Source organism: Musa acuminata, chromosome BXJ3-9, assembly GCF_036884655.1.
Source record: "Musa acuminata AAA Group cultivar baxijiao chromosome BXJ3-9, Cavendish_Baxijiao_AAA, whole genome shotgun sequence".
In the NCBI taxonomy this organism is placed as follows: Eukaryota; Viridiplantae; Streptophyta; class Magnoliopsida; order Zingiberales; family Musaceae; genus Musa; species Musa acuminata.
The window spans coordinates 48079007-48093168 of NC_088357.1; the positions used below are offsets into that span (position 1 = coordinate 48079007).

General features: G+C 35.0%; 1 protein-coding gene across 2 annotated transcripts; it reads left to right on the forward strand.

Moving 5' to 3' along the window:
- Window positions 1-53: 53 nt before the first annotated feature.
- Window positions 54-14124, forward strand: LOC103999346 (uncharacterized protein At2g33490-like). 2 transcript variants are annotated; one of them, XM_065166491.1, is made up of 10 exons: window positions 54-191; window positions 264-478; window positions 3074-3146; window positions 5119-5193; window positions 5568-5641; window positions 5753-5821; window positions 9426-9454; window positions 9525-9732; window positions 9818-10060; window positions 11594-14124. In XM_065166491.1, exons 2-10 carry the CDS (start codon window positions 362-364, stop codon window positions 12539-12541), a joined length of 1836 nt encoding a protein of 611 aa, XP_065022563.1. In that variant the 5' UTR covers window positions 54-191; window positions 264-361; the 3' UTR covers window positions 12542-14124. The 2 variants fall into 2 exon arrangements, with proteins under 2 accessions (XP_065022563.1, XP_065022565.1); XM_065166493.1 differs by having other exon boundaries at window positions 5580-5641; window positions 11594-14123.
- The last annotated feature ends 38 nt before the right edge of the window (window positions 14125-14162 follow it).

Below are 14162 nucleotides of genomic sequence, written 5' to 3' on the forward strand. Positions count from 1 at the left end.
CTTCCATCGAGCCCGCGCTGTCTTGTACTTGTTTGACCAGAAAAAGCCGACACGAGGAGAGTATTTAGAGAGGTATGATGAGACTGGTTGACGAACTAACCCACGTTGATTGAAGGAGCTGCTTCTCTTCTCCAATCTGCCATTCCCAAGTCTACCATTCCAAGTCTTCGGTTGTTTTGGACCGCCGCGAGGTAAAGACGAGTTCTGTTTTTCTTCCTTTTTTATTTGCATTGTGATCACCAGTTCTTCCCTTGCCATTTCAGCTCCGATCTTTTCCTCTCGTCCTGTACTCTCCATTGCCTAAAAGAGGGGATTTTTGGGTTTGGGTTTGGGGTTTTGGGAGAAGCAAGGAGATAGGAGGATGAAGTCGCCGCTGAGAATGTTTCGAGGCCTGAAGCATCAGGGCCACGAGGCCAAGGAGGGGAAGAAGCAGCATCGCGCCCGGACGAATCAGGAGGAACTTGTCCAGAACACCCGGGTAGAACCGGGCCTCCTGTCCTTGACTGCACTTCTCTGATTGCTTACTTGGTTTCGTGAAATATACATCGAAAAAGTTGGATCTTTATTTCGATTCCACACAAAAATATCTATTTTGCTCTCGTTTTGTAGTTTGTCTACGTAAGAGGTCTCCTTGTTTTGATGAAACATGCTGCAACTTTTGGTGTCTACTGCGTTACAGAATCTAAGTTGAAAAGCTTCTTTTCTTTCCCTTCGTTTCTCAGTTCAAATCAATTGCATTTATTTTCTACTTATGAATTTTGTTCTGGAATTATGGAATGGTTTGACCAAGATCTTCTCATGAGACTTAAAATTCTTATGCCAACTCTGTTTTACCTGTTTAGTGCCATCAGCATTACCTCCACTATATGCAAGTTTCTGTTTGTTTTAATTGATCTAGTTCGTGGGAGTGACTTGTTACCTCCAACCAAAGACACCAAATATTCTTTGTCATCACCTAAACCTTTTTCCATCAGTAGAATATAATATTTGTTTATCTTTCCTGGGAATTAGGATTAGGAGTTCACTTTTTTCACTTCTATTTTCATCATGAAGAAGGCAATGAGACAATTGCAAGTTGCAAGTTGCAACAATGAAAACTTACGTCCCTTGGCTTTATTCTAACAGGTAGAAGACTTAAGAAGCTTTACTGGGCAGTTTCACATGGATGCTTGTGTCCAAGCTCACTGGACATGTTGGATATGCATCCATGTATACACAACTCAGACACTTGTCTGATTTTTGATGATACTATTCTGTTGTCAAACAACAACAATAAGACTAGTGGGTTCTTTAATGATTCTATAGCTTCTTGTAAACTTAATTGTAATAGTTTCTATTTTCAAAACACTACAACATACACATCATATTTTAAAATTATTATTCTTTATACATGTCTTCATATCTCCAGTTTGTCTTCTTTCTGAACTGGATATTATATATGAGTCCTTATCAGACTTCATGTGCATCAAATAACACTGGTGTTAAAGGGAAAGAACACAACCACAACATGGTGACCCTTACTATCCTGCCACTCAACTGCTCATCAAGGCAATATTCCAAATGTATTTTTTATCAGCAACCAATTTGGATCGAGAAACTAAAGGCTTGCACATTTTTAGCTTACGAGAAAAATAGACAAAGTGAAAGCCTAAAATTGTTAGAAAGAAAAGGATATAGATTGACTTCATTATCATTATAAGGTAAAACTTTTGTTCTCTTAGTGCAGGTTATACATTACTCATTCATGAAATATGTCAGTAACAATGTCAATGGTATTTTGCCTTTGTCCTTGTGTTAAGAAATCTATACTTTAATAAAGAATTAAATATCAGCCATGGATTTGTCAATGTGGCATTTAGTTACGCTACACAGTGTGATGACTTTTTATGACTATTCATTGGCATCACACTGATCATGAAAAAAAGATATTTGAGCCATAGTATGGGGGAAAGACTTCCTTGACTTGAAGTCAACCGATGGAGGCAGAGAGCAGTTATTTTTGTTGTATAACTTATTAATGATAAGAGCTCAAGTAACCATCATGAATCCAAAATAATTCATGAAAAGGAGTCACAAATTAGTAGACGAGAAAGTGTAGCAACTTTTACTTTACAACTTTCAGCCTAGTCTTTGTATTTTATTACTGGTTCTGTCCTATATGGTTTAAGCAATTGTCAATATTGGAAGTCTTTTCCTCCTTTTTGCTGTCAAATCATATTTTCTTTTAGAAATTTTTTGGGCCCTATATTAAAGTGTCAACATGTGTGCTCACATATGTTGGTGTAATGATGTTGAGTCAGGTTCACCTGGCAAAATGAGGAAACTTACTTTCGCATTGCTGAGTCAAGTATGATTTATACCCATATAGGGAATAGATCCAAGATCCATATCCAATCCAGTTAGGTTTAATAGATCCGATATCAGGATGCTTCAGATTTCATTTTGGGGTATTGAGCTACATTAACACCTTCAGTTGGTGTCCTTCAGTAGACGTTGCATCCACACTTGTAGACATGGATAGTAAACATACTAACATGGGTCCCATATTAATGTATGTCAGATCTAGGTCATGTTGCCTGAAGGATTAGTTTTGTTTATTGAATTGAGAAATTATTCAACATTCCTGCTGTACTATGGATGAGACAGCTGGAGTGATTTTAAATTGAGTCTGCAAACTGTTCCGCTTTCATTATTTTCTCTAGTTGTCACTGTGCATATTTCAACAGTTATTGGTTCTCATTGCATACCTCTATCTCTCCAGTATTTAAAAATTTTTATACTTACTGTATGTGTGTCGGTGTTACAAAATAACAGCTTCTAACAGCTCCAAATTTTTTGGCTTGACTTTTATGTATATGGGTGTTAAACTGTGCAGCTGTTCTCTCAGAATTTCTAGGAAATTTGAACACTTCTTCACTTTGGTGAATTTACAAGACATAACACAAAAAAAGATAAATATGATGATGATTGTTAGTATGGCAACTCACAACCCGATTGAAAGAATAATTGAAATAAATGAAAATCCTTTTTACATAACCATTAGATTTGATGACTTGGTGTCATCTGGTGGCAGGATTTGCAGGATTTGAAGAGCTGCTATGATAGCATACTGTCTGCAGCAGCTACAACTGCAAATAATGCACATGGTACTGGTTCCTGCCCTATTACACATTAAAGGAATTTATTTAGCTAGAAAGTAAAATATGGCTGGCTATTCTTGTTTATCTGCAAATTACATTCTAATTGAATTTGTACCTTGGTTATAAAGAAAAAAAAAAAATATTCATCTTCTGAGAAGTTGCATCATGTATGCCAAGTCAGAATGTAATTTATCACAAATACAAATTATGTTAAATATGTTAGATTGTTTTCCTCTCTTATGAGTGCAGCATAATTCCAATTTTCTGAATGCTGAGTGGTATACATGTTAAGATGCTGTAAACAGATATTTTTTATGATTTACTTTATTTGATGGTTTTTCTGAATCAGAAAGATGTATAATGTACTTCACAATCTAGTTCCATTGGTTAGTTTATCAGGAGTTGCTTGGTTAAGCTTTAATTATTGTAATTAAGGCAATAAAGAAAAATATTCTGTAAAGTATGTCTAATCCAAACCAGAAGAATTCTTTGATCAAACAAAACAATGTTATCAAAGAATTCATATAATCAAAAGGTGTCCTGCAGCTATATGCTAGTGTTCTTACAGGTAAGTGTTAAAACTTTATTTATAACTTATACCGGATCCGCATGTTGCATCTTTGATAGTTTTTCTATTGATTTTATCTCCATTTTGTGTGTGTATCTAAGCTTATCTGATAAATGGTATTTATGCAAATCTCGTAATCCATTTTATATTCAATGAGTTTGGGGATCTTCTTGTCACCTGCTGAAGTCCTTATGCCCTTCAATATAAAAAACTATCACTTTTCTTTCCCTTCCTTCACTTGCCAGCTCTTAATAGTATAATCTAGACAAATATAATTAGTCTATGCCCCTCTGGATCTCTATTATTATGATATACTGCATTTAGTGGATTGATATATTTTTTTTCAAGGATACATTTTAATCCTACTTTTCTTAGGGTTTATCTGTTTAATATTATTTTTTCCAGAAAAAAAATATATTAAGTCATCACAGATCTAGTAAACGATCTGTGTAAGTCATTATACAAAAGCGAGGAAAGTTCAGTAGTTAAAGAATTCTCCCTCAAAGAGAAAACTTATAAATCCTAGAAATTCTAGCAGCCCAATTGGCTGCTTGATTACATTCTTTATAGCAATGCATCACATTAAATGTGATTATTTCTTGTGAAACGATTTTGATATCCGCAACAATATCTGTTTAATATTATGCTAGACTTAAGACCTTACACAATATTGCCTAGTACTTAAGAAGCCAATTACCACGAAGCAATTTGGATCTGAACCAGATATGGGTTATCTGGAGCCATGGCCAGCCAAGATATTGTCTCTTTTGACCAATCATTGGGGTTTTTTGGTCCCATAGATGGATGCACAAGGCAGGTCACCCTATTTCCACTAGGCCTAATTGTAGGTAACCTGAGAGCAGATGTGGCCTCTGACATGATAGTTTATGTCCTTATGATGGAGGTGATATTGACTGCAGTGAACAGATTTAGAAAGGCTCTAGATAGTTTAAACTTAAAAGAGAATCTAAATCAATTAGGAAAGGCTCCAAACTCAGTAACAGCAGGACCAAAGCAGCTCAAAATAATTTGTGAAAGGCAAACAGGAGACCAAAGCTCATTGAGGATGCACCAAAGGAAGCAAGGGAAGTTACACACCCTTCTCCTAACCAAAATAGTAACTCTTCCATATATATATCTCTTATGCAATAAATATAGTTTTTAGACTGGTCTAGAATCCTTTAATAGACAAGGATGTGAACCTTTCAAACTTATGTTTGACTATTGCTTTCTCTTCTTTTGCATTAACAATGTAGAAAGTTACTAGTAATTATAGTTGATAATTTTGTTTAGCTTCTACCTATCCTTGAGTTGAGGTAGCAATTGTTAGAGGATTACTATGGTATCAATATGATGAATGTAACATACTGGTATATTTCGAAGGCATTCTGAATTTGTATATTCTTTCAGAGTTCTCAGAAGCACTGGAGGAACTGGGCACCTGTTTTCTTGAGAAAACTGCATTGAATGATGATGAAGATAGTGGTGAGAAAATCCAACTTTGTACTTTTATATATGCCACACGGTATAAGTGTATGACTATTGATCTCACAAGATAAACCCTAATTCTTCTGTGTTTTCTGTAGATATCTCATATACTTAGCCTCCTGCAACTACATCAAGTATACTAATCATATAACTCAACCTTGCTGAATGTATTTAATGCAACCTGGAGTTTTCTTTAGATATACCTGATTCCCCCTTCCTAAACTATGAAGATACCACAAGGATTCTTTCTTTCTCCAGAATGAACAGTAGATACTTGTTGTGAAGAATTGATTTATTTTACAAATTGTTTTAATCATTATTTGCCATTCTTTTAGTTTTTCCAACCTCTTCAACAACTAAATCCATATTAGTCATTCATGCAGGTCGGGCTTTAATGATGATGGGAAAAGCACAATTTAAGCTGCAAAAACTTTTTGATGTATATGTGAGTCCTCTATTCTGTGTTGTGAATGCAGGAAGTTGTTCTTGTCACCACTTTGTCTAAGCAAATATGTTGGTGTCAGTATAAGATGAGAAATTTTACTCTATCTTGCAGCGGGTCCATATCTTACAGACAATGGAAAAGCCATCAAGATCCCTTCTCAGAGAGCTTCAAGTTGTAGAGGTTTGATCCTTTTAGTACTTCTTTCAAACTGGAAGTTGAATGGTCAATTAGAGAATTCTTGAAGTTCCCTTTATACTGAGTTGCTCATTTATATCTTATGATCTTTGACAAAGTCAGGGCTACTTACCAAGCATTATATATCACTTTAGGTTTTCACTCTTCTGTTGGATTCTATCATTAGAATCCTTCTCAGGCATCCACTGATTTGAAGATGGCCAATCATGTCGTAAACATAAAATAAATCTAATGTCATAATTGAATAAAGCACTTGGTGCATTTGATAGTTAAAAGATATCATTGTTCTAAGGTAGTGCCTTCTATATTATCAAGATTATATTATTTCATATTTTGATGGCATATGCAATTTACTAATGACATTACAATGATCAGACCAAAGATGGGATAAACTTTGAGAATTTTAGATGCATATTAGAATATATAAATTATAGAATAAGCAGATTTAAGTTTAAATAGCAATCACCAGAGAGTAAATTGATAGCAAGTGCTTATGTCTTGTATGTTGTTAGGAAAGTAATGCCATAGGGGACATTGCTTACCAATTTAGCACTGGAGCATTAAAGTGGAGAAATATATGATGGTCCTTATTATCACTTGATGCCCATTAAAAGGGTTATAGGTCTGGTGTAGTGATGCTTTATGAGTTGGAATTATGTTGGTTACTCAAACATACATTTGGAAATGGATGCACTATAATTGAAAATGTTGGAAGGGATCAAGATGTTAATGTGAAAGAATGGCAAGTTGGAGGCATTTATCAAGTATACTGTGAGGACTACCAATTTGAGTGGTCCCTTCATATGTGATTGATGTGGCTTAGCTTCCAAAATCATAAATTGAACATCAAAAAGGAATAAAAGGATGTAACAAGTAGATAAAACTTCTATATAATTCTCTGGTATCAATGATATTTGAGACTTAAAAACTAATATAAATTGTATCTGAAGGCATGAGGTCATTCCATTTTTTTTAGGTCAGAATTTGGTCTGAACTCTGAAATGGATGCTGCAATGTTGTGGATGGATTACAAAATTCAGTATTTTATTCATTTACGTCTATGATTAGATCTTTGGTTCAGTAGAAGTGTTTATGGTTATTCTCTTCTTCCTTTCCCTGTCGTCTCAAGACATTACCACTTACTCAGAGGTAGCATCTCATAACTTAGGTGTCAAGTGTTTGAGTTAGAGACCATTGCTGCATGCAGACATAGAAGAATCCAAATAACTAGTCTCTAGACCATCAATCAGCTGTCTCTCTGACTTCTAGATCATCCAGACGATAGGAGTTTGATCGTTGGGATCTCTTTTGGGGTTTGAATCCCATCCCTTTCTCCTCTTTCACTCTCATTCTCATTAAACTCTCCCATCCTTACAACCTAAGATTCCTATTCATTTATGCCTCATATAAACTTTACTGCTGTTTAAATATAATAAAATTACCATTAAATTAGGATAAAAAACCTTTAAAAGGTTCTTTTTCTGTAAATTCCTAATTATTATTTTTTTTTAAATTAGTACATCTGGCATACCAACCTATGGTATGCTAGTACCAATCGGTACATATCAATCTGCCCATGGATCAATACCACCAGTCGGCACGAAATGGATCTATGTATATAACCAATGTTGTCAAAAAGACCCTCACTTAACCACTTTGATGTAGACGCTTACAAAAGGAGAGACCGAAGTGAGAAAAAAAGCTCTCGAGGAATTTGATTTAGTTACTTCTACAATCCCTCAAGCAACATCCATGTGCAACTGTCCATTTATTTGCATCGTGTATTGTGGAGTTGAATTGCAACTATTGCTGGTCACTTCTATCCTCTCCTCACAGTAGTTTTCTTCCTTGTTTTTTCCCTTCCCTCATATCTCCTCGTCTTTCCTCCACAATCACTCTCCCCTCGCTCAGAGATTGTTCTGTCGTTGTTGTTGCTCTCCCACATTCTTCTCTTACCTCGTTTTCCCCTCTCCTCTCTTCGTGGCCAGCAAATTTGACCACCATCGCCTTTTCTTGCATCTTAGCTCGTATCTTTCTTCCCTCCCTCTTCTTCTCTCCTCTTTGCTCTCCACGGTCCGTGCCTGCCACTATGAACACCTTCTTCTCTCCCATCCCTCTTCTTCTCAAAATTTTTGACATTGTTGTCCATCCCTACCCCTTCTTTTATCCTCTCTCCATGGTTCTAACTGGCTCCTCCTTCCATCTCCTTTCCTCTCTCTCTTTTAATTTTATCTTTAATTATATTTATGTAAGTTTTGTAAGGTGTGCTCTTTGATTTGCATAAGCAAATGCCTCTGTGAGTGCCTGCCTCATTGAGCAGTACAGCCCATGGTGCCTAATAGCTCCTAGCTTTATGGACAATTGAACAAAAAAAGAAATACTTGGATTGCTATATTCAGCATGACTCTGTTCAGATTTGTCAAAAGAAACTTAGTTCCATAAATCCATGAAAAGTTTCATCAATGATTATGCAAAAAAAATTTAATATGAATTCAAGACTTTCTTTATTGATCATACTTTAGATATTCATTATAACTGGAAGTCTCTTCTGAAAGTCTAGAACTTTAAATTGGATTTAGAAACTTTAATCGACTTTTGCAATACACTCAAAATTGTTTCATATGCTTAGCGACCTAATTAGGTTCAAACCTTAGGACAACATGAGAGATATTATGGAACTTTAGGTAACAATATCCTTGAAAAGTTTAAAATTGTAAATTCACCACTGGAAGTTCATATTTCATATACGCAGATACTTATATCAGACATATCTTTCAAATATATATTTAAGCTTATGTGTGCTATATTCTAGATTCCTAATTTTGAAGGAAAATATATGCACATATCAACCTTGCAAGAGCAAATAAGCAAATTATGACCTTTTCAGGTTGCATATGATCTTCCTCTCAATGTAACATGAACAGAAGAAAACTTTCCATGACCAATTAATAGTCCCTCCCTCTCAGGCATAAATATTTCCTGGATATAGTTAAGATGTACTGGTATAACATTACCTATCCATTAAGTTTGCAGTTGAAATTGACAATCCTTTGAATTTCAAGCTTTTACTACCTTGATGGTAAAACCTGTTTCAATCTATCCTTGTGATAGCTAATTTTTTAACAATGCCTTTGAGTTTTGGACAGTGCTGGCCCAGTCTTTTTATTGGATTATTGTAAAGAAGAATAAATTTCTTCAATTTAAGTCTTCACCTTTTGAACTTCTACCTTTATGATAAAGTATGTTTCACCCTTCCATAGACTGGCAAATGACTTGATCATGTTTTGTTTTTGGGGGCTAGCGCCTGTCGGCATGGATCAGCATGAATTCCATGCACCTGTCATGCTGGCATAATCAGCATGAACTCATCCTATGACATTTAAAACCTTGGTTTGTTTGGTGTTCAATACATATGTACATCAACTACAGTTTTGGTTTTCCTGTTCTTTGTTGCTATTCCAGGGTTACTGCACTGTTTTATTAACCACATTCAGGCTGTTTACTGCTTATTGATATTGTAATAGAAACATTATCTTTTGTAAGAAATTTAGATGTGTTATTTGCTTGGTAAGATTATTTTCGGTTGCAGGAAATGAAACGCCTTTGTGATGCTAAAAGGTAAGGAAGTATCAAAATTGTGTCCTCTGCTGTAGTGTTTTCGTTCTTATGTTAGACTTGCCATCTTCAGAGAGATCTATAGGAACTCGTTAGAGGCACATAGAGGAAAATGGATGTTGAGATATTCCAAATCTGGAACTTTCTCATCAAAGGAGTTGCAAGAAGCTCAAGCCAATTATGAAGAGGAGGAAAACATGTTTATGTTTCGATTGAAATCATTAAAGAAAGGTCAATTTCAAAGTCTTCTGACACAGGCCACTCGCCACCATGCTGCACAGGTAGTTTAACTCGTATCAAGAACATATGTTCTCTTCATAGAATAAACTGTTATTCTGATGTTAATTTTCCTCTCATTGGATTCAGCTAACATTCTTCAAGAAAGGACTTAAGATGCTTGAGATGGTTGAATCACATGTTAAAGCCATTGCTGAACGACACCATATTGCATACCAGTTCAGTGATCTTGAAGACGATGTATCAGACTATGATGATGATGATGATGATGATTATGATTATGGTGGCAGTGATGTTGGGGAGCTAAGTTTTGATTATAAAAAAAATTTCCAAGGAAAAAATGTTATTTATACATCTCAAAACTCAATAGAGGTAAAATTCTTAAGGCTTTGTTTTGTGTTACTTATACTATCATTTTAGAAGAACATTCTCCATTATAGATATGTTAACTGGTTATTAAAAATGATTTAAAGCTGATATAATTAGTGTTGCTTGAAACGTGACTTCAAAAGGAAGCATTAATGTGTGCATGCACTTAGCCTCCATCATTTACAACAAATAAAATGATATAGAAAGCTATCAGGACACTATGTCAACAAGTTATAGGCATTAATATGTGCGTGTGCTTGGCCAATAAAAAAAATCATGCAGAAAACCTGTAATAAGCCGGTTCAATGATTTCATCCATCATTTACAATGGGTAAAATGTCACAAGTTGCTCTTCTTTTATTATTTAGCTTTCCTTGTAGACATCATCATTCCTGCATCCTTAGAGACATGTATTTGCTGAAACCTTGAACTTCAATTAAGGACTTGATCTGTTTTGACATGAATTTTTGTGGACGTTCGACATCATTGTATAGATATGTAGTCTTTACTCTTTAGGACTTTAGAACAAGTCAAAAGAAGACATACTGAGGTGGACAGGTAGTGAAGTATGTTCAGAAAGTCAGAGGTTTGATTCAAGTAGCATCCTTCAATGATACCAATGGAAATAATTTAAGATTTTTCAACATATAACAACAAGAAAAAGACATGGACTAATTTGGTTGACTACATGGCCTTTTCCCATCATTGAGCTCTATTTAGAGTGACATCCCTGGTCAAACTAAAAGCAGCCAGATCTTGTTTTTATTGTTTCTTATAAAGTTTTGCATGCTTCCCTCTACCTCTCCTTGCATCACTTATCATAATCAACTCCATCTTACTATGGCATACACATGTTTCCTCCAAGTATGACTATATCATTTGAAGTGATATTTTCTCATTTAATTCTAATAGAGCTAAACTAAATTATTTGCTAATTAAACATTTCTTGTTCTACCTTTCTAATAACTGTGAATATCGACCTACACTTTTTCATCTTGGCTACAGTAACTTTTTGAGCATGTTATTTCTTAACTGCCTTACACTGGACATATAAAACACATTTTTTTTTTTATATTCTGTTAATCTTATGAGTACATGAAGATCACACAAGACTCATGACATACCATGCAGACTGTTTTGGTAGTGTTCAACCAAAAATAGTTCTTGATAGAATACCCGTGAATATTCTTGAAAAACAATTGACACCAAAATCAAATTGCAATAATTGATAAAAAATAGTATCATTTTATAAACTGTAAAGCTGAAGAAGTCGGCACTTTGGTAAAATCTTTCTTGTCTAAAAAATTTGAGCTTAAGTGGATAAGGGCATATGGATTCGCTACAACTACAAGAAATTTCTCATATGTATTCGGACAGCAGTGTTTTAATCAAAAGATAAAAAAGTGTGACACAGAAGTAAAGCAAATAAATACATCATTTTGATAATGTAATGTCTGTTTCTGGATGTTTTCTGTTTATGATCTATCTCATTTTACTATAACATGGTTTATTTTATGCTTTATTTCACTTGTGCAGGAGAGCATCGACAGAAGCCGATTAGACATGCTCAGTTTCAGTTGCAGGCCTGGATACAGCAGCCAATCAGCACCAATTTTTGCTGATAAGAAGCTTGATTTAACTGAGAAGACAGAAACACCACCCTTATCAACCAGAAAATTTCACTCATATGTGCTACCTACACCAGTTGGTGATAGAAATCCAGAATCAAATCCTGGTACTGCTCCTTGTGTGGAGAAAAATGATTGTTCCCCACCACTGTGGAATTCATCTCCATTAGAGGCAAAAAGACCTGTAAAAGATTTCAGGGAGAGAGAATTATCAAGTCCAACCACCTTCAAGAATTCAGTACTTAGAGGGAGCAATATTAACAGTGGGCCCATCAGTATGCCATCATATTTCTCGGAGAAGCCGTCAATGCCGCAAATTAATCAAAAAACAGCTTATGATACTAATAATTTCAGACGACAAGCCTTCTCTGGCCCATTGACAAGCAAACGTTTTTCAAGCAAACCCATAGTTTCTACTCCTGATTATAGATCTTCAGTGGAATTTCCCCCTGTAGGCTCTTCCGCATCACAACACGTGTTTAAACCTCAATCATCTCCACCTCATAAGGAGACTCATAGAACTTCACCTCCTCCTGTATCATATCCAAAAATCAGCGAGCTTCATGAGCTTCCTAGGCCCCCATTTGGTTCAGAGAAGTCAACAGGAGCATCCACTTTGATTGGTTATTCTGGTCCCTTGGTCTCTAGAAGCAAAGTGCTTAATGCAAGAAATAATATGCCATCAGATGTCTCATATAAGACATCACTACCAGCACCTTTTGTACATATCAGCCGCAGTTTCTCAATACCATCTAACAGTCAAAGAATATCAATGCTTACAGCTGCTAGGTTGTTGGAGTCTCCTCACAATCTAGTCACAGTAGAAGAGATCACTTCATCACCTCTCGCAATCTAATGACCATACTTCCAGTATCTACAACTTCATAACTGATTGCTGCAGTTACAGAAAAAAGTGGGAGTTGGTAAAACCACATTTATGTGTTCCATTTTCTAAAGGTAACTTCTTCAATGTGTTTCATACTTTAAAGTGTGTATATATGCATGTATATTTCATTTGTCTCAATTAGGCATTTATGACAGTAAGTTTAGATTGAATATTTCGATGGTAAGCAAACATGAACTTGTTAGACGTGTCAGTATTATTGTCTTCCTACAGATTTTCCTTGAAGTTGTCGGAAAAAGAGTCTTGAATATTTCAATGTGAGCAAACATGAATTTGTTACACATATCATATTATTGTCTTCCTACAAATTTTCCTTGAAATTGTAGGAAAAAGAGTCATTTGTTTCAATGTGACACATGATACTCTGATATGTTGCCACCTTCTTGTCTATTAAATGATAGGATCTAGTTCCACATAGGGTTTTAGAAGGCTTGATAATCATTCATTAAAGGTTTATTTCTTTTTTAGTGGACAACTAATTTCTTTTGGCTTCTTCAGGATATGATTATTTATTGCATTCCTGCACTTTGAGCAGTTTACATTATTTGTGCTGTTGGATATTCCATTGGTCGATAGAAGTTTAGTAGTTTGAAAAACATGATGTAAGTAATAAAACACCAGAACACGATTTGCAGATATAATATGTTGTATTATGGAGCATGTTAAAAACATTGGAAAACACAGTAAAGCATGTAGATGAAGTACAACATAGAAATCAATGAGGTTCTCAAAAGTGGAGTGAAAATAGCACATGGTTCTTGATATGATGCCCAAATAAAGGTATTGAATGCTATTTAGTATCTGCCCAAAAAATATTCTAAATGAGGACAAAAGACATATGCTATTTGCATTGTGCAACCTATATGTAGCAGCATGAGTCAGAGCTTATGACATGAGATGTCAAACCAACTGAAATTTAAACACTTGCATTAGGTGAAAGGAAGTTAAACAGAATTTTGTAAAAGCTTATGTTGTACTTTGAAGATTTTTTTTAAATTTGTTAGGGAAATATGGAATAAACAAGCTGCTTTGTCAAATTCATTGCATAAGTTTCTGATAGCAATTAACAAAAAATCTTATCATGATAGATTTACCATTGATGGAAAAATGGTAAAAGGTTACTTGCTTCCTTTCCTGTTCTGGTAATGAGAGTAGCAGTGGGCCGTTGACCAAAGTGGGACTAGTGACAATTAACATAGATAATATAGGGTTGCATGAATAAGCTGCATATAGCTTAATCACTCTGCAATAGATTTTGCATTGTCAGAAAATGAGAATGCAATTATATCAGTCTTCTTCTTAACTTCTCTAAGGGTTTCAATGATCTTATACTCACATAGTTATAGCGGCACTTATCAATTGGAAAAGTTATTGTTTAGATTCTCCCTGATCTTTACTTTTTTCTCTTGTCATATTATAGAAATGCGGACAGGGGCTTTAACTTATTGAAAATGTTGGATATGGGTAGTAGTTAAAATTACATTGCAAGTCAAAGAGCTCTTAAAAAGGCAGATTTTTGGTTGAAAAGGATTTTATTTACAAGGTGGAAAGGAATTAAAACATCTCCAATAGA